Here is a 20,853-nt window from a genome sequence, read left to right on the forward strand (position 1 = left end):
CACAGGCATAGGTTACTCCTGGCCAACTCACAAGCTATGATGAAGGAAGATATAATTGTGCATCTGTTTTGGGGGCAGAACCATCTGAGTTTCCTACAGATGCATTTTAAAGCCAGAGGAAAGCACTACAGTCTTCTGGTCTGAGCCATGGAGAACAGAGGCTGCTGAATCATCAAACATTTATCAAACACAAAGCTCTTTATTGAGGAGTAGCATGAATTTGGACATGGATCTAGTTCCCAACCATCTGATATGGTATTTTAAATTGCCCATAAGCACTTGTTTAAAAACTGTGAGTCTAACACTCTACCTTTTCTCACCCCAGCTGACTTATGTAGTTCTGACTGTAAACAATAATAAGAAGGAAAAGGCACATATTACCTACTAGTTTAAATTTCTTCTCCCATACTACATTACTGGAGTGTTTCAGTGCTGCATTAATTAAATAAGCCTAAACAGAGACAAGGGGCTGTAAAAGGCCATTCTGTAATTACCGTGGCAGCGTGGCGTCTTTCCCCTTCAAGCTTAGCCAGCATTTCTGCTTCTGCCTTCTCCTCTGGAGTCAGGTATTTCTCAGCTTTAATCTGAAAGCAGAAAACGAAGTTTGTATCAGGGTTCTTTTCTCCAAATATGATCACAGGGGCTAAGAACCTTTGGAAAAATGCTGGTCCTGGTTTTGGCTGGGATGGAATTAATTTTCTTCCAAGTAGCTGGTGCACAGGGCATCCCACAGCCTGGGGATTGGTATGTTGGTGTTGAGCAATTGTTTTTCATTTGCAGCAGTTGTTTTTCTTGGGTTTTATTCTTTCTCTTTTTATGATTTTTCTCTTAATTACATTTATGATTATCTTTTAATTGCATTGATTACATTATTATTATCATTATTGTTGTCATAATTATTATATTTTTTTTCAGTTATGAAACTGTTCGAATCTCAACCCACGAGTTTTCTCACTTTTACCCTTCCAGTTGTTTCCCTCACCCTGGTGAGATGGGGCAGTGAGTGAGCAGCTGTGTGGTGCATAGTTGCTGACTGGGGTTAAACCATGACAGTGGTGTAATACAAATTCTCAATGCTTGCTGTATCTTTGCTCTATGACAATATTCCTCAAGATGAAAATTCTCCTTTTGAACAGCTACAGAAACTACAGCATTTAAATATCCTAAAATATAAACCAACATCACTTTTGTTGACATTAGTTGTTTTAGATATGCCTTCTCTTACAGTGGGATAACATTGACTGGTGAGAGAGCAAAGAAAAATGGGAAAAAATTGACCACATGAGCAGATAGGATCAGTGGAATATACTGAATAAGAAATATGTCATCCTTTGTAACTATTTAATTGAATTTATAAGTTCATTACTAAGTACTCTCTAATACTTAGATTTTTAGTTGAAAACTACTTTGTTTCAAAAGGGCACTCAGAGAAAACAGAGAAATTCTTATCTATGGAAGCAATTCCTGAAAGCCTGGGTTGAATGGCATGAGCAAAGAATTTCTATCTAATTTATGGGCATTTTGAAAACTTTTAACAGCAATAAATTAAGTTTGTATATATTTTTTCATTTCAGATTGACTTATTTCTCCCTAAAAACGAAAGGGAAGAAAATGAGCCAAAAAGATGATTGTAAGTTTATAGACACATTGCTTGAAGGTTTGCTGACACAATGTCTGGAAATGAGAAGAATTAAGGAGCTGGGTTTGAATGGGTGAAATACAAAGATGCAATTTTCAGACACCTCTGAATCCTGAACGGTGAGCGCTCGCTCTGGCATCTCATCATCTGTAAGGACTGGCTCCCACAGTTCCACCTGAACTTCAAGCTGTTCCAAGATTTCTTGGATCTTCAGGTTTCTTTCTTTCACTCGTGCTATCTCCTCCTCCTTTTTTTGTACAACTAGGTCAAATTCCTCATTAAAAGCAGTTTTTACTTTGTAAATGATATCCTGGAATATGCAAAAAGGAAACACCAGTACTGTTCACATCACATCCATCCATGTTTATATACTAGTCCTCAGGCCATCAGAATAATTGTGTGTGTGACAAGGAGATAAACTGGTAAACCCTTCTTGTGAAAGCTGTAGAGTTCAAGCTTTATTAAATGGACTTAGGCAGATGAAATATTTTTTCTTTTTTTTCCCCTAGAAGTTTTTATTCATTTTCTTCCACATTACTTGGCATTTAAGAAAGGGTCTAAAAGAAACATGCTGCTACCAAAGCTAGATAAAAAATTAGGCTTTTTTTTGGGGGCCCTTTTCAGCTGAAAGAAGGAGGAGCTTCAAAGAAAAAAAATGTGACCTGTAAATCACAGGTGCAGGGAGGCAGAGCAAATGCAGCCTGCAGTTTCAATAGGCTTTTATGTGATTCTGTCATTATTCCCATTAAACAAACAAACATTGGAAACTGACTTTTTAAGAACACCTCAGACCTTATTATCATTTAAAAAAGCATATATTCTTAGTGGATAAATTCTTCTTTCAGCATAAGGAATTGATCTCAACAAAGAAAAGTAGAACTTTAAAGAGGGTAAAGCATATGTCTCTCTTCCTGTGTCAATTTACTAAAATGCACCACAAAAAGGATACAGATACCCTGAAATTTCCAATTTCATGAAATCTTGTTTTTCCAAACCCAAATCCCCAGCACTATGTACATTTATCAGCTTTTGCCTCAGTTACTCAGAGACTGGTGTGAATCTCCATTGTTTGGTGTCAGTATGCCCAAAATCTAACAGTGGCTGTGACTACCAACAGATATAAGAGTGTCACTGCAGTAAGACATATTTCAGAAGATATCACCTTCAATAATATGGTCTGATTGAGTTTCTGCTCCTTGGTGTGCAAGTCACATTGGTGGTATAGGATAGATGTGTTCCCTCCATATTGAGAGCTCAGGCTTCCACTTAGGCAGTGAGGTGCACCATCAGCAGCCACTTCTTCTTTCTCTTCCTCTTCCTCAGATAAGGTCTCAGAGTCAACCTCAAGATTTTTCTTCTGAGCCTGCATATGAGAAACATGGCCACTGTGTTAAGTTTGCACACGATCCAGTGGCACACAGCGAAAAAATTCTAGTGGTTATATTCTTCAATTAAACTCAGTGATCAAAATAATGCAAGTTGAAATGATCATATGTGGAATATTGGGTCCATTTGCAGTTTTCCCAGTAAAAAACTGGGAATACTGAAGCAAGTCCAGTCATAGGCCACTAATATCAGTAAAGATTTTAAACACTTTACATGTGAGGACAGACTGAGAAAACTGGAATTGTTTAACCTCAGGAAGGAGAAGGCTTGGGGGTTTCTTTTTCCTTTGATGGTTATCAAACATGAGAAAAGGCAGCCCAGAGAGTTCATGGATTCTTTCACCATGGAGATATTCCAAGCCTCACTGGACACAGTCCAGAGTAAATGCTCCAGGAATGCTGGACCAGATAACTTCCAAAGGGCTTTTTAACCTCAGCTATTCTGTGATTATAGAAGACTAATTCTATTTTTAAACAACATTTCACCTTTATTTATGTTTTTAAATTTTTTGGCCAACATCAACAGCAAGAAAATGAAATGTAGGAATGTAACTAGATAAAGAAGTGATAAGATGCCAGCTCAGAAGATCATGATCTGTACCTTAAGAGCAGCTGTTTCAGTTCTCTTTGACTGGAGAGCTTTCTCCAAAGTTTCCAGCTCTTCTTTACTACGTTCCTTCAGTGGATAATTACTCACTTGAAAATCCACATGGAAGCACTACTCAAATTTAAAATAAAAAAACCAAAGTAAGACGTTCTTCAGAATGCTTCTATCAATTTATTTGTTGAATATCAGAATCTAAACAGTTACACACTGCTTAAAATCAGGAATAAAACTGAGGATCAATTAGTACAGGCAATGCATTAAATACTGTTTTATAAAATAGTCTATGTGTGTGGTCTCTTGATCGATCTTTATCCACAGCATTAAACCAGAACTAGTTTGTTTGGGTTTTTTGTAAAATGACTTGGTCTTTCACCACCCTTGGGATAATCCAGTATCAGCAGTTTGGCTCATCTCTCTCTGTGCAAAATAGGCAAAATCAGGGTTAAATTTTGCCTTTATGTAATCTGTAGCAGAAGTCATAGGGACTGACAAAAAAAGAGCATTTACTTCTCCTTTTAGCAATAATGTGCAAATATATTGTCTGAGATCCAAGAATTAAAGAGTTCCCTATTTGCTTATTAGAACTATTTCCACTTTAGAAGGTAAAATCCACCAGTCAAAAATTAACAAAATAAAATATTTCCTTGAGCCTTGGGAAGAAATAAAATTTTTTCCATACTGTAAGCAAATCAGAAATGTGTTACTTTGTGTCTGTGCCATAAGAAATAAATAAACTATGGCAGAAAATGTCTTAGAAAGCAGAGGTTACCTTAACTGAACGTTCTTTTACACACATGACATCCCAGCACTCATATTTGATTAAATCCTGCAAGTAGCAGTAGGATAAAGTCTCCATCTCAATCTCCTTCCTTGCCTTTCAAGACACAGAAGATAAAATATCAGGATGTGTGCAAAATAACAAGATATGGACAATTTGCATTGAGTTACTGAAAGAAGACTAACAAATGAAATGAATTATCAATATTTTATCATCTTAGACTATCACTGCTATCTTCTCCAAAAACTATCTGCATAGTACTGAAGGCATAATTTTCTATGAGAAGAAAATCATTCTAGAACTTAACAACACGCCCAAGGCTACAGAGTGAGATTTATAGTTTCTGGCATAAAGCATATTCCAGTTTGCCTTGTCTGCATCAGCAGCTTCACCTGCTTCAAAAAGTGACTTTAAATACTTTCCTGTTTTTCTGCTTCTCAGCAGAGAGTACAGCAACTTTGAGATAGTGCTCTGTTATTTACTCATTTTTCTCTTTTCCACTGATAGTTTTAAAATGTTCCCCCATTCTGCCATACCCTGGCCACATCTTCTTCAGCCTCAGCTTGTGCTCGTTCCTGATCTTCTAAATCCAGGTTGAACTCCCGGAGCTCGAGTTTCTCAATGTCTGGCACCTGCTCATTTTCATGCATCATTTTCTGAATCTGTTAAACAAAAAAAACCAAAACAAAACAAAACAAAAAAAAATAATAATTTTAATGTCAATAGAGGAAATGCTAATTTTAACACCATAGACCTTGATATCAGAGAAAATAATTTATGGGAAGGAGCAGAAGAAAAAGGAGAGGACACTCTTCTATAATGGAAGGTTGTTAGACAGGCAGAAATTAGCTGAGGGGACAGATAGCTCAAGGTATAAGGGTGATACAAAAATCTTCATTTGGAGCAAAGGAAACTGAGAAGCAGACAGTAGCTCCTGGCAGTTTCAGCATTGGTCCCTGAAGAAATACATCTCTTTAATACCTGTCTGCTCAGAGTTTATGACAAAAATGTAACTGAGCACTAGAGCTCACAGCCATAAAGGAATTGTTCTTGTAAACAAAACTGGGAAGTTGAGCCATTACCCTTGTAAGAAACTCACAGTTTTACGCAGCTTTTTAATTCCCATTTGCAGCTCCTTCTTCTGGTTAGCAAACCTCCGAGTCTCTTCTCTCATAACCTGACATACAACAAATGCATTGTTGAAAGGCATAAAAAAGGCAAGGGAAAAAGAATACTGAAGTCATCTAAAGGAACATTATCTGTACAGAAAATAAAGTGCCAGAGGGGTTAATAACTGAAACAGACACAAGCTTAATTCAATAGCATGATCCTTGGAATTGCACAAGAGAAAACTGATTTTACAGCCAGGTCACATTGTAAACTGGTTGTATGGCAATAGTGCTTGAAAAAAAAGAAAAATCTAAAGAAATATGTAATTACAAGTGCAATGCTTAAAGACACATTGAACTGCATAAAGCCTACTGCCAGAATTTTTAATCCTAGGATTTTTCATTGTTGAAAATTTTCATTGCTTAAATTTTTCATTGAGTAACCTGCTTGGTTTCTGGAAATAATCTTGCTGACAACTTTTTGATATTTAGTATAAAAAGGCTTTTAAGTTTCTAAAATAATGGAATTTGTCAGCCTTTTTTTTCCCCTTGTTTTTCTTTGCTTTTTTTTTTTTTAATATTTTTTTTTATTTTACTCTCCTTGTTTAGAAGTGTTCTTCTGGTCTTCAGAGCTCCTCTTGTGTTAGGCACCATCTCTGATGTGTTTATAACCTTGACCTAGAATTTCTAAAGTCTAGATCACAATGGTTAAAAAAAGGGCCAAGTGTGAGAAAAGCTTTTGAAACTAGTTCTCTTTACAGCAAATACTTTGGTGCCCCAAGTGACTAATGACTTTTGAAAACTCTGGCTTTGATTAATCCTTGTTCTGTGAAAATACCTTCTTCATTTTCTGGCCCAACCATGTCATGTCATCAGCATTTGTGACGTTTCCATCTTCTTCTGTCACCTGTGCATTAAAAGATTTCAGTGTTGCCTCCTGATGTTTATATTAAGGATATAAACATCTAGTTCAGGTACTTAGAGAGTGAGTGAAAGTAAGAAATGAAAAAAAAGTGGACTCTCATTAGAAACATCACCATTACCAAATTAGAGGGTGTTACTTTTTTCTTGCCTAAGCAGTTCCCAGATCTAATGCTGCAAACCCTTGCTATTATGCAAAGCCTTTTAACTCAAATGATTGACTGGACTAATCTCAGTAATCACTATTTTGATTGATTTCAATGGAAAAACTTACAATTAGTAACATACAATGTATAGCAGTAACATCACACTGGGAAGGACACTGGGAATTAGGACTCCCAATATAACATGAAGGGAAACTGACTTTCACAGTTTTCTGTGACTGAGGAAACCAAGTGAAACTGTAGATGTGAATGTCATCTTCACATAAATATCCTATTTCTTTGATAGTACTCTTCCATAAATTACTGTTTAAGCATATTCAGCCTATCCTCAGGGGTATTCTTCCACTTTAACAAAAGGATCAGTGTATTAAGGACAATTTTTATCATGCACAATTTTGGGACAATTATAAAACTCTTTTTTACCCCCATAAAAAAGAAAGAAAGCACATTAGATTTCTTTACTGGAATTGATTTTGATGTGGATTCTGGGTCAAACTTCCATTCTGCCATAGATTTTAAAACAGAGTTTTCATCTGAAGTAGACTTGTTCAGTATATCAAGTAGAGATTGCCAGTAAAGAGCAGCTTCCTCAACTTCAGTTTCCTTTATCTCCCTGGTAAACACAGAGGGAATGGATGTATTTTTTGTATATTATGGAAAAGAACAAAGTAATAAATATCCTTTATAACACAATTATTAAGTTATTTAAGAATGCCTATCCAGTATTTTAGTACTGTTTGAGTTCTAGAATTGCACATTTAATTGAACTCTTCAAAGAAGTAAAAATTCTGAAAGATGGATTACCCATATTAGGAATATTGCTGTGACAGAGTCATCTTTAATCTGTGCATCTACCTGAACTATTTTCACACAGAAAAGCTGTACTTTCAAGTGTCTCTTACTCCTAATGTCTGCTAAGAGCTCTCTATAGCTCTCTATAGTAGAATTCCCAATAACTCAGTATCATTGAGTTAAAATAGTATCTCAGGAGATTACACCCCTTACATCCCCATAGAGCCCTTTCCAGAGATGATTTCAGAATGATAAGAAGTATCAGGTAATACTTCTCAGAAGATATTCCTGTATGTTTTGCTGCAATCAGACCCAAAGTCTAAGACTTCTGAGCTAGGGAGGCCAGGCTGCCTCTAAGGATGAGAGGAAGGATTTTATTTCTCTCCAATTCTTCTCCTTACTTTGAGACTAAGAAAAAGGAAGCCTAGAATCACAAATAGATGCACAAATTAATCTATCAGGATACCAGAAATGATACAATCAATATTAGTCTGCCACTTTATACATACTTCCACTTCAGACACACCAGGGCACAATCATTTTCACTGTTAACTAGGATGAAATTGCCATCCAGGGAGAATACCATGGATCTGATTCCCCCTCCTTGGTATGAGTGACAGTGCTTTTGAGCAAGTATATCCTAGAGAAGTCATAGAAGAAGAATTAGAAAATACATTTTTATAATGGAGTATGTCTTTATTTTTATTACTTAAATTTTAAGAACATTATAATTTTTTAATTTTTAGATAAAAGTCAATCCAAAACAGCAATACAAAGTACATAAAATACCAGGGATTTTAAGTTTAAAAGGTTTGACTACACATGGGACAAATTTGAAGTATATTGATTTTGCAGGAGGTAAGAACAGTAGTAAAATGATCTATACTAAGATTTACTGAAGAAGGAAGTTAGAGATTTGTATGACTGTATACAATTCATTATAAAAACAATTGTCTTGTATAATGCTATGTCAGTTCATTTGCAACATAAATTTTTCTCAAGCACTTCTATTCAAGTGAAGAAAAGTTTACAGTTAAAGAAATTAATTTTCACACTTCTATTTCATAAATCAAACAAAGCCTGTGCCCAAATGCCCACCTACCAGAGTAGAAGTATTGTAGATTAACAAAACCCCATTCTTGGCTGCTGCTGCCAGCCACTGGCTGTTGGGTGATAAACAGAGCAAACCTGATCCAAACTGTTTGGTAGGAATCTTCTTTAATGTTGAAAATACTGATCGATATTGCAAATTCTGCCAAACAAGCAAAAGGTTAGTAGCAGTTCAGATGGTATCTATGCCATTTTGAGAAAATTAATGACAGGTCTGTGGGTTACCACATGCATTGCAGTTTAAACTGTGGCTGGATTACTGATCTGAGGAAGTAGTGCCATTGCTGTGCTGCTAATTTGCTTCTCATCTCTGCTAAAGGGTCTGGATTCAGTATGCTCATGCCTGAATTTCTTGGCTCAGAATGGATGGGATATGTTAAGGAGGAATGCTGACCTTTAGAATTCACCTTTTTAGATGCCTGGACTCTTAACTCTGGGAGATCTGTGAGCTGCAAAGGGCTACAGCTCCCCAGAAGGCAGTGAGAGTGGCTTCCTGAAGCCCCCATGCTTCCTTGTGAGGCTGGGCTGGGTTTGCATCTGGGAATCCTGGGCTGAGGCTGGCTCAGTCCCTTCAGGAGCTGCATGTCCAGGTTACTCAGCAGACTGCACAAACCCACAGCTCCAGCACAGGGGCCATTTGTGAAGTGCCTGCAAGTTGTGTGAATTCTAAGAACCAATATAATAGCACAAAGACTTTACTTTTGTCAGGTTTCTAAGCAAGTGGTGAGATACTGAAAGTTGATGTACGGATGGAGTAGGTATTTTGAGTGGAGAGAGGATTTCTTTAAGATAATATCTTATTATTTTAATCTACAGCCATTGTTTGCTGTTACTTAACCATCACCCAAAACAATGCAACTTGAGAGAATTACCTCTTCAGAGAGGCAGTATTGACAGATGAAAGGTGCTCTGGTGCTGTAGCCATACACAGTGTTATTCTTCAGTCTGACTGCTGAGCTCAAAGGGCAATCCAGATCATATTGCTCCCTTTTCAGGCCAGTACCTTTGAACATTCCTTGTTCATTCACATACTGATCAGTATCTAAAAGATTGACAAAAGAAAAAGGGAGGAAGAGCCATGACTACCACTAATACAGGTGTTTGTCTATCATGTAGTTATGAAAATTCTCATTATCAAGGAGTCAGAAGATGTGAGTTTTCAGGGAAGAGACTGGAAATTAAGAGACTTAGATTTGACACCAACTCAGTAAGTTGTGCTGATGCAGCCCACTGCAGTGAAGCAGAGCAGTAGCTCTACTGGCTCTAAAGAAGTACTGGAAACAGTTTAACCACAGTGATGTGACTATTGGCACACACTTATTTACTCTGCTTCTTGAGTATTATGTCAACAGTGCTAATTAGTTTGCATGCAGGTTCCTGTCACCATTGCCTTCATCTAGAACTTGGTTTAGGAATCTCTGCCATGAGGAACACAAAGCCTGGTTGGTATAGGTTAAAACACTGCAGTTCACATCTTCAGAAGAGCATTTTATTATTTTTAGTTCCCTAATTTAAGCTTTAAAGGAACACCTGAAATTAAGACTGACAAGGCACCTGATATAAAACTGAAATGGAGACAATAATTGTAGATCTTCATCAGCTTTGAAAATAAAGCCCTATTTTATATATCTAAAAATAGGCATAAGTCCAACATTAGTGAATATTTAAAGAAAATACTAATTTTGTTGAAAACTACAAAACTACTGTTTGAAAAGTTTGTAAAATTTAAAACCTTTTAAAAATTACTTGAATAAATAACTTGAAAATCTGACACTAGGCTTATTGCCCTAGAAAATGTTAGTATATATTTCAATTTTTACCTGTTCTGATTGCTGAAGACAGATAAAAAATTTTCAGTTTTGCTTGTTGTAGCTCTGCTTCATTAAGAAGTACCATCACTTCAACTAAGTCATTCTCAAAGTCAGAAATTATAGAAACATGGAGCACTTCATCTTCCAGTACTGAAGCAAGTAAGGAACATCAAGGGAAATTGTTACTGTGGCATGGTAACATGGTTTTTACTAAAATAACCTGTGACACAAAAGGAGATCCCCATTGGGAACACATCTCAGGAGTGCTGCAGGCACTCAGCTCCACTGGGTGCTGGGAATCCTCAAGCATCAGAACATTATTATAACATTAAATAGTCAAATTTGAATTTGCTTCCAGTTTGAATTGTAGCATTTTTGAGGCTGTTTGCTGATAACTGCCAGATAAAGCACAGAAAAACCCTCCTCTAACAAACCCTCTAAACAATGAGAACATGATCAGGCAAATTACGAAAGTTATTTAAGGAGATATAATTCTGTTTGTTAAAACAATTAAAATTATAAAATATTGTCTTTTATACTTAAAAATATAGTGAATATCAATACACACAGGTATTATATATAAGAACACCATTTTTGGAAAAATAAATTCACAAATTACAATTTTTTTCTGTGAGTCTAAATTATTAATGTTTATTCCTTAGTATAAACCATCAAAGCTGACAATTTCTGCAGTCCCCATGTTAAAGATGTCTGTGGTAGAAATTTGTAGCAGAGATTTCACACAATGATCATAACCTACAGTTTTTAAGTCCAAATTCTCACAAGGTTATTTAGTTCTTTGCCATCACTATTACTTTAGTGCTGGAGCTGTGATCAGTTTGTCATTTAATCAGTTCTTTTCCCTGTGACTTACAGATACTCTGAAAGAAAGGTAATATTGGTATATTTGCTAACTAAAATTACAAAGGGAAAAAAAAAAGCAAAAAAAAGCAAAACTAACCAACCAGACCCCCCAAAACAAAACAAAAACCCAAAAAGAACTCTGGTCCTTACAAAATAGGTGGGGAGAGTATGTTTAGTCCTACAACCAAAAAACTAGAATGAAGGTGAATTGCTTATCCTGACTGACAAGTACATTTAAAATGCAGAAAGTAGAGAAAATGTAATTAATGTTGTTACATGTATTACCTATATATCCCAGAACTTGGAATAATTTTGATGGACGAGCATCTAGAATAAAGATGTGTCCTTCTGTAGCTCTTGCAATGAGGAACTGGCCACTCTGATCATAACTAGGTAAAATGCAAATCCAAGCAGAAATCATTTAAATACAGTCACTAAAAGGAATCAAATAGTTTCACTCCCATAACTTGCTGACTTCACTGAGTGCATAAACATAAATTTCAGCTTCTGGGTTTACAGGTTAAGGGCCAGATGTAAAGCCCAAAGCTATGAGTGCAGTTTCTAATTGAGTGGCTGGTCAATCTCCACAGCTGTCTGCATTAACAACTTGGTTAAGTCAGAATTTCTTTTACATTCACTTTTTTAGAAATAAAACTATTACACATATCTTGATACGATCTTGGAAAAAAACATCTTTGCATTGATTTAATTTTGAACAAGTTGCTTTCTGTATCTATTTGTAAAGTTCTGTCTTAGGTAGGTGTGAAAAGAGATACATCTGAATCTCAAGTAACAGGCAGATTTATATTAAAGCTTAACAGTTCAAAATCCACTCTTTGTTTTGCTGAGTAAATTACTCTCAGATTTTTCAGTAATTGGGGGGGTGGGGAACTCAACCAACAAAAAACCCCAACCAAACAAAAAAAGCCTTTTAGATCATTGGAGCTAATTACAAGAGAACTGGTAATCTCCAGAACTTTAATGAATAATTAGCAATGGTAACAAAAATCTGCCATATAGAAAGAAATTACCAAAAGGCTTAATTTCATGAAACCTTAAATTTCTATTCAGTGAGAAATAACCTTCTAAAGTCAGATACATGAAATTGTGCATAATTACTGCATATGGTGATTTTCAGAAAGGGCCTTATACATCAATATCTTCTGTGTTCAGTTAACCTTTCTTAAAATACAGATTTATTACATTTCTCTCATATAAATCCTGCTACTACCTCTTGAAAGCAATTCAGAATATGCTGAAAAAACTTAGAAGCTGTTAAAATATTTTAATTTTTGATTTGTAGAATAAAAATGCCCAATTTTTTTTGTTCAACTAATATCATTACTCAAAAAATAAATTGACAATATCTTTACCCTACTACATACTTACTGCAAAGACAGCACTGGAAGTTTGGAAAGAAAAATTCTGTGAACAACTCGTGGAGCTTCAGCTTTGGTAACATCAAGGAAACATATTTGACCTATTTGAGTACCTACAGCAACACTGTTGGAGGAGGGACAGCAAGCCATAGAAGTTGCCTGGTTGAGAAGTAGAAGATACTTAACAGTTCAACATTTTTATATGTTATGCTATTTGTTAGTATGTAATTTCCTTTGCTATTTAAAAGTCCCTAAAATTTGAAGAAGAAACCCTAAGTGGTTTATTTAAAACACATGTTTTTAACAAAGAAAGTATTTAGAGACATAAGGGAAATTTTATCTATGCTTTGTAGCTACCCATCAGAAGTTAATTCTGTTCTTTCCAGAGGAAAAACAACCATTATATCCCCTCTGCATATTTTAAGTGAAAGAAGTTTCATCTAAATAAAAGAGTTGTGTGTACAGCTGTTAGAGAAAGGGATTTTTTTTCTTTACTATGTCAGATTTCAGGGTTTGACTGCATCTTAAATTAGGACAAAGCATTAAGAGTTTGAAATACTTCTAACAACTCAATTCTTAAAACTTGTTTTTCATTATCAGTCAAGGCATTTAGCTTTCATACTTTTGAAACTTTTCTGTTACTCATTAAAAAGAAAAAAAAAAAAAAAAAGAAATACCATAAAAAATAAGATAGTTTTTACAAAGATTTGCTTAAAAATGCATCACGAGGACATTTGGCTGAAATGCTTCCTCTGCCTTGTAGTCAAGATAAACACATGACAAGATTAGTTCAAGAAAACATTCTGAAAGATAATCTTTAAACCTCATCCATGGGTTTCTCAAAGACATTACTGAATTGCCCCCAGCACTAATTGATCCATTTCTGTGGAATATTATGCTATCAACTGAAAAATACAGAAAATTTTATGTATCAGTCATGATACAAGCTCCTGGTTACATGTACCTCAATACCAAGGCTTAGCTTGCTGAGGAAAGTTCCATCTTCCAAGGACCAAACTTGTACTTCACCTGCAATTGTTACAGACTGTTGAACAGAGAAAAACAGAGTCAAAAGAGGATGAAAAAACCAAACAGTCTGGATTAGTGATCTCCTACAGAATATAGATTCAACTAATTGTTGAGCACAGCAGATAAAGGGTTACTGTTTCACTTGTTTAGCTTTTCATTAAATCCAGATGCTGCAAGGTACATCTGCTTAAGGAATACTTTCAAAAATGTTTGTGCATTCCTGCAGCTTCAATCAGAATGAAACAATTTAGGGCAAAATTTGTTAGCTTGATCAATATTTACACTCCTGCCATTCTGCCAGCAATAGAAAAACTTGCTTAGAATTGTATTTGCATAGGAAAGGCCTTGAGGAGAGGTCTCATTTTCACACATGAAAAATGATGGAGATCAAAACAATACTTGAGTTCTTCCTATACTCAGGTAATTTTGTATTTCCACAACTACAAGTAGTGAGGCTCACAAGAAGTAAGGCTAGAGATCACTCAACCTTCATACTACTCATACACAGTGAGGTAAAATTTATCCCTCCTGTGCTAATTGTGAACAAAGAGATTCAGCCAACTTAATAGACTATAACCTCAGGTTTTCTAGGCTGGCTACCTGGAGAATTCATGGCCTATAAATGAACTGGTGGCTAAAATGTGTGTCTTGCAGGAGTAAAAGATAATGAAAAGCAAGGAATTTCTAAGAATGGACAGGTGTATGAGTAACACCTTCTTTGTCCCTGGACCCAGCACAGAGGTATCTCTCAGGATGTTCCAATCTGTGCAGAGGGCTGAAAAGATCAGTAGCAATTGTTGGACAACATCAGTTCTCAAACTGAATCCATCTTTTGCTCAGCTATCTTCCTGAACAATCTAAGTCACACAAATCAGCAGCAGAACCAATACAACATAAATTATTCAACCTGCATTCCAAGGCAAGTTCTGACCCTTTTATAGACTATAGCTGAATGAATGTAATTTACTTCCTTAATGAGAAGTTTCACAATTGCAACAAATATCAGAAGAATCCTTATTTCTACAAGGCTTTTCATATTGTGCCTTAGCAACATACTGATTACCTGAAAAGAGCCACTATTCTAAATTAGAAATAATACAATTTCTTACCACACAGTAGTTGTGCCCTGGAGTAAGAAAATCAGCTGCCAGAAAACAACTGCTGGATGTGTCCAAGAGTTTGACAGCTTCTCCACTATGAACAGGTCTGTAACTATAGACTGTCCCCTGACAAATAAAGAGAAATAATCCATCACTGGGCTATGAAACTTTTCATTAGAAGATTTTGAAGACTTAAAAAAAATCCACCCCCCTCATCTTTCTGAGCTTCAGTCTTTAAACTTTTATATTTGACTCTAACCTGAGGTAAAAAGTGCCCAGAAGGATTCATGCAAGTTTAGTGAATTATATTAATTTACACTGGCTGAAGATGATATTAGTTCCTTTTAGAGCACTCCCGCTAACCATATTTTCAAGAAGTTTTGTTTCTCAAACTTGCTTTAATAAAATAATTTAAACACACCCAATTTCATGTTACTCCAGAAATTAATAAATATTCTACACCAACACAAATTTTCATGTCTGTACAGAGAACAACTCTACTGCAGAGTCAGAGTAGGTCTCATACACTCCACTTTTCTCCCTGTGCAGGGACACATCAGGCCTGGAATTCATGCCCAGTAGATCCATGACTTGGACACATGAGAGACCCTGAACATGTACTCAGCTGCACACACACAAGGATTTCTGTTGGGAAATCTCAACATTAGGTTAGGTTTATATTAGGTTAGATTTATATTCCACCATCTGTAGGAGACAATTGTTCTGTGCTTCATTAAAAGTCTATCCAGTTTTTAGTAAAAACACAGAATGGACTGTGATAGAATTTGTTGCCTTGTGTGATTACATTAAACATTTTGCACTAATGGTACCAGCATATTCATATAGAGTCCCAGGAATATCCCATTATGTAATGCTGTTATCTCAAATGTTGTACCTGGTCAGTGACAAGCAGCAGACTGGAGTAATCAGGAGAAAATATGAGGCTGGATATGGGCTGTGAGATATCAGCACAGATTTTTACCTCATACTGCAGATCTTTGATGTGATAAAAGTTTAAAAAGCCCTCCTGTGCAGAAAAGTACAAATTCATGTGAGGTCTATGTCATTTATACTATCTGGCAAACTAAACTGCAAGGTCTTCTGAAAATCACTAGAGCAACAGTGTTTAACTGCATCCCATCATCAATGGTGTCATTTGTCTTTAGTATGTTTAAATCAAAAGGACTCTAAACTGAAATAATAAATCTGTTGAACATGAAGGTGCTCTTTAATACAATTCTTGGTGACAGTCCATGTTTGGTAACAACAGACTGTTTCATTAGATAATACTTTAGATTTCATATAATTGTTTTTGAGACAGTGTAAGAATTTGTCCCCCACTTAATTAGGAATGTATGGCATTGTCAGATTGGGTTAGATATTGAGTTAGATTTTACACAAAATAATTTGGCCATTCTATAGGCCATTTTCTCTCCTTTCCTGTTTTTTGTCCATCCTTCTTTTCTGTTCCTCTACAAATTCTTAAATAAAACCAGGATTGTCCTCTTGTATTGCTTGAGTACAAAAATGGAATCTTTTGACACTCTGCTCCCCTGGGTCAAGCCTTAACCAAGTAATATAGTCAACACCAGAGAACAACTTTATAGTCCTGCAGCCCCTTGCTTTTCCCTAACTCCTGTCTTTGCAGTGAACTCTGCAAATATATTGCATTTGAATGTAGATTTTCACCCACTCAGAGTAAGTTAAAAGCATAAAGGATGCCTTACACATCCAGCTGCATACAGTCCCTCATTACAAAATGCCATGGCAAGTAAAACTCTCTTTTGCAGATCACTTGGTTTGCCACCTGAAAGCACAAAACCAACATAAAACATCAAATTTATTTCAACGTGTTGCAACTCCAAATCTGGGATAATTTGCTATTTATTTGTGAGTAAAAGGATCATACAGTCATTTATATTGGAAGGGATCCTGAAAGTCCTCTAATCCAACCTCCTGGGCAGCACAGAGCTCACTTCAAACTCAGAACCAACTTCAAAATTGGATTATGTTGTCCAGAGTCATATCAGCTAAGATTTGGATATACTCAAAAATGGAAATTATCTTCTCAGGGCAACCTGTCCCAATGTCTGACTACCTTCACTTGAAAGAATCTATTTCCTAATATATACCCAGAAAGCCTGTTGATGCAAACTGTTCCTTTGGTTGTATCTTCTCTGTAACCTTTCATTGGATAGCTAAAGCAATAGTAAAATTCCTCATTTCCTGTTCTCCAGGCTGAACAAACACAGTTTTATCACACCAAATTTGTATGTCATGTACTTAGATTGTAACAACCTTTGTGGAAATGTGCTGAACTTCATCCCTTCTTGTTTTTCTGTACTGTGTTTGAGACCAATCCCTAAATCCTAACTCAGATAAATTATGAGTGATTGCAGTTCTAAATAGATGCTAAAACTAAGCAGTAGGGAACCTCTTCAAGCACCAGTTATTCCAATTTAAATTAGAACAAACAGAATTTTTTTCCACTGCCATTGTTTCTCCTGAGGCTTTTAATTTGGCTGTCTCTTAGCACAAAAACTATTAATCTTTTGTCATGTAAACACACTAAGATTGCCAACAACGTGCCTTACAGAGGCCAGTGTGAGATGAGTTTTTCTAACCAGTGGCTTCCAGTTGTATTCATATATTATTACTCCCAGATATCAGCAGTGCTGCTCAAAAATCAATTAGCTTCATTTGAACATGGAAATACCTTTCTTTTTCTGCCCTTCTTTACGAATATGGGACACCACATCTGCTATTTTCTGCATGAACTCTGCACAAAAGAAAACAATTTATAACATCAACCTTGTTTGTAGGTGAATATTTCAATACAAGTCAGTTGTACTCTACAGAACAAAAGGCCAGGTTCAGTACCCTAAATGAAAACTGTGCATTCTTCCTCAATATCTAGCATTTCTGCCATCTATGCAACTGAGCAGGCACAGCTCTGTTATTCAGCTTACAGCTGTAAAAAGGAGATAACATAGACATGGAGCACAGAGTGGAGATGCAGATTTATCTTCCTTCTAGTACTAAGTTATGGTATTCTTATTTCTAACAATGATTTTTTTTTTAAGATACACTTACCAGGAAGATTCAGCCACTCTGAAAACAATGCCTAAGTGAAATGTTGTGGCTCCTTATGATTGTGTGCAACACTGTATCAAGAATTCAGCATGTGCTTAAAGCTGGCCATGCACTTAAGCATTCTGCTAAATAGATACAGATTGCAGTCTGTTTTAAATTAAGCAGAAGCACCAGTATAATATAAATACAGAGGATTTTGTTATGCAGTTTTAGGACAGGACTCAAAGACAAACACCCAGGCCAAGAAAAAGCCCAAATGGACAATATTCTTGTTGCCTTCTACTCGACTGACAAAAATAGCTCTGGTCACACCTCAAGTTTTTATTTTGTGATGATTTACAACTCCTAATTTGCTCAATTTAACAGTCTGATAATTTCAAAAAGAGAAGTAGTGCTGGTTTGTTAGGTTGTTTTAAAAGCAGCCTTCCATTTTGGTGTTAACTATTAAAAATGAAGTTGGGGTATTTGCTGCAGGTTAAAAAATCATGTACTACATGTAAACAGAAGAAAATAAGATTACCAGGAGATTATCTATTAGCACTAATTCAGTGCTTGTTAGGGAAACAGCTCTATCCTAGGGAGAAGTATATTCCACTCTGCCTTTTAGACCTGACCAAAGTATGACCTTCATGTGCACCATAGGACTGACACCTCCCATCCCATCAAATGATGATTTGGTACAGATTGCCTAAGGAACAATTTTTGTTGGCTGTGTCTCAGCATCATCCATTTAGGAGCCCTCTGAATGGGTACAGAAGGGTAGTGGCATTAGCAGAGTAAATATCTCAGGATTTCCAGAAAAAGAAGGTTTGAAATGGGCTTCCCTTGACATGAAACTTTAGTCAGTCATAGCCTGCTGAAAAGACAGGTGGAAATATATACATAGGGCACACAAACCATGTTGGTGAGTTGCAATCAATGAGAGGTTCCTCCCATTCCAGAATAAATTAAAACCAGATTTCTTTGAAGCAAAATATCTTCTGTTCACTCTCTGTACTTCATACATTCTTCAGTAAAGCCTGGCAGTGTTTGCAGCCTTATTTTCATTATAGAATAGTCTATGTAAGAGCTGGCACTAAGGAATGCTATTAAGCCACATTGCTTCAGTTTTGTTTTTGCAAGACTCATAAGCCCTCAAAGGTCACTTCTAACTTTACCTAACACAGCAAATGCAGACTATCCAACATTTTATGTAAAACAAAATAAATTATTGGTACTCAAATAATAGTAAAAATAGTACTGCTATTAGTACTGTTATTAGTAGCTGGTATAGTAATAGTTTAATGTTAATTGAGTAGAGGTGATCAATAAGATCCTGGAAATGTAGTTAATTTAATCAATTTTGATGTATTTAGGGGTTTTTTTTGTTTGTTTGGGGTTTTTTTGTTTTTTTTTTTTTTCCACAAAGAAAAACAAAAGTTGGTTATTGGGTGTTAAAATCTCAAAAGACATTCTCATATGTTTCTCAACTATTTCTTACCAGGTGGAGCTTTTTCTTGAAGAACAGAAACACTGTATTGCTCAGCATCAATTACCAAAACATATCCTTCTTTACAGCCCATGTATATTTCTGAGGCTGCAGTCCAGCAGTGGGCAGTGGGATGCACTGAAGTCTTAATACAATTTCTAGGCTACAGCATGAAAATAAACAAGTTCAATCAACAACTGACAAATATCTGTACAAGCTGTTACATACATTTCAAGATAAGAAAAAAAAAAAATCATTACCTCCTTTAACATCAGCATTATTTTATTCAATCATCCCTTCACTGAAGCCAGTAACTTGACAAAAAACATTCTCCAAAAAAGTATATGTCTGGAGATAGTGGTGGAGAACTCATTTCTCCCTCTAGAAGCTTGTTTAAATGATGAATTATATTTTTGATTAAAAACTATATATTTTAAAATTTGCTAAATATTTTTAAATTAAATAAATCTGGATTTATTCACCAGCACTTGCATCTGTTGCAATTTTATCTCTACCTTGGAAATCTCTCCAGTATCTTCCCTATCCTCACAAAGATATTGACCCACCATAACAGGGGCATTTCCTAAAATTTTAATGATAGAATTATGATAAAATTCAGTACACTGAGCCCCTAGAGGGTTCTTTAAATGCCAGAAGGGCACTGGAAGCCCCAATTTAAATGGTTACTTATTATGACCTCACCACAACAAATGCCTTTCAAACTGCTTTTTAGAATATTCTTCCACTTTATAGCCAAAACGTGAACATGTGGTTCTTGCATACCTGGCAGTACTAAACCACATTTTGTTTGAATAGCTTATCTTATTGTATAATCCAAATTGCTCTGTAAAACAGCTCTGTCAATCTTTGTGTCATCTGCAAATAAATGCTAGAAATATCCCTGACCTGGACTCCCCATGTGCCTTGAATTTCATTTCGCTAAAATAACTCTCATAAATCTGTCCCCATAAACCACAAAGAACAGAACTTCCCCAGCAAATATTATTAAAGACAGAGAGGGGACTGTTCGTATACAACAGTAACAGAGGTCATAAAAATACCATGACAGAAAGAACCAGATTAAAGAGAATTGAGGGAGGGGAAGAGGGGGACAAAATACTAGAAAACCTTGAGAGAACATTTGAAAGAGAGGATTCAAAGCACCATGCATGTGTGCAGAAGTGATGAGAATGACTAAACAATATGATGGTTGAAAAAACCAAGGTTTTATAATTCTGTAAAACTCACTAAAGGTTCTATAAAAAGAGGAAATATAGATGGACTTGTGATGAAAACATAGGACAGAGATTGATAAGTACCTAGATTTCATTATCAAAATATTCCAAGCCCTTGTAATATGGTTCTGGGAAAATAACTTATATTCAATTTATGCTTACAAAGCATTTTTTAGTTTCTCAGGGGAAAAATGTTACAGAAACAAGGTCTATTAATATTTACTTTAGAATCAAATATGGCTGACAGTAATGAAATTATAGCAAATAGGGCTTTACATCACCCAGAGAAACATCTAATATAGGCATTTTCACTGATTTTGTAAGGCTTGAACATCACAAATCTTTGGGAAGGTTGTAACTGAACTTCTG

The 20,853-nt window shown here is 35.8% G+C and overlaps 1 protein-coding gene across 2 annotated transcripts in view; it reads right to left on the bottom strand.

Annotated features, from left to right (window-relative positions):
• CFAP43 (cilia and flagella associated protein 43) overlaps positions 1 to 20,853 on the bottom strand; it is a 42,195-nt gene that overhangs the window by 11,166 nt on the left and 10,176 nt on the right. Inside the window, exons 6-26 of one of the 2 annotated variants that reach the window (XM_079311922.1) lie at positions 19,262 to 19,412; positions 17,405 to 17,467; positions 16,416 to 16,495; positions 15,584 to 15,715; positions 14,698 to 14,814; positions 13,524 to 13,604; positions 12,570 to 12,718; positions 11,466 to 11,569; positions 10,326 to 10,466; positions 9,378 to 9,547; positions 8,498 to 8,647; positions 7,905 to 8,035; positions 7,066 to 7,216; positions 6,357 to 6,425; positions 5,509 to 5,586; positions 4,946 to 5,071; positions 4,401 to 4,505; positions 3,626 to 3,742; positions 2,802 to 3,002; positions 1,743 to 1,949; positions 495 to 584 (exon numbers count right to left, since the gene is read on the bottom strand). In XM_079311922.1, coding sequence (XP_079168048.1) covers positions 495 to 584; positions 1,743 to 1,949; positions 2,802 to 3,002; positions 3,626 to 3,742; positions 4,401 to 4,505; positions 4,946 to 5,071; positions 5,509 to 5,586; positions 6,357 to 6,425; positions 7,066 to 7,216; positions 7,905 to 8,035; positions 8,498 to 8,647; positions 9,378 to 9,547; positions 10,326 to 10,466; positions 11,466 to 11,569; positions 12,570 to 12,718; positions 13,524 to 13,604; positions 14,698 to 14,814; positions 15,584 to 15,715; positions 16,416 to 16,495; positions 17,405 to 17,467; positions 19,262 to 19,412 — 2,613 coding nt within the window. The remainder of the gene's footprint in view (positions 1 to 494; positions 585 to 1,742; positions 1,950 to 2,801; positions 3,003 to 3,625; positions 3,743 to 4,400; positions 4,506 to 4,945; positions 5,072 to 5,508; positions 5,587 to 6,356; positions 6,426 to 7,065; positions 7,217 to 7,904; positions 8,036 to 8,497; positions 8,648 to 9,377; positions 9,548 to 10,325; positions 10,467 to 11,465; positions 11,570 to 12,569; positions 12,719 to 13,523; positions 13,605 to 14,697; positions 14,815 to 15,583; positions 15,716 to 16,415; positions 16,496 to 17,404; positions 17,468 to 19,261; positions 19,413 to 20,853) is intronic. The other variant, XM_079311923.1, reaches the window with a different exon arrangement.

The sequence above is a fragment of the Erithacus rubecula genome (assembly GCF_903797595.1).
Source record: "Erithacus rubecula genome assembly, chromosome: 9".
NCBI lineage: Eukaryota > Metazoa > Chordata > Aves > Passeriformes > Muscicapidae > Erithacus > Erithacus rubecula.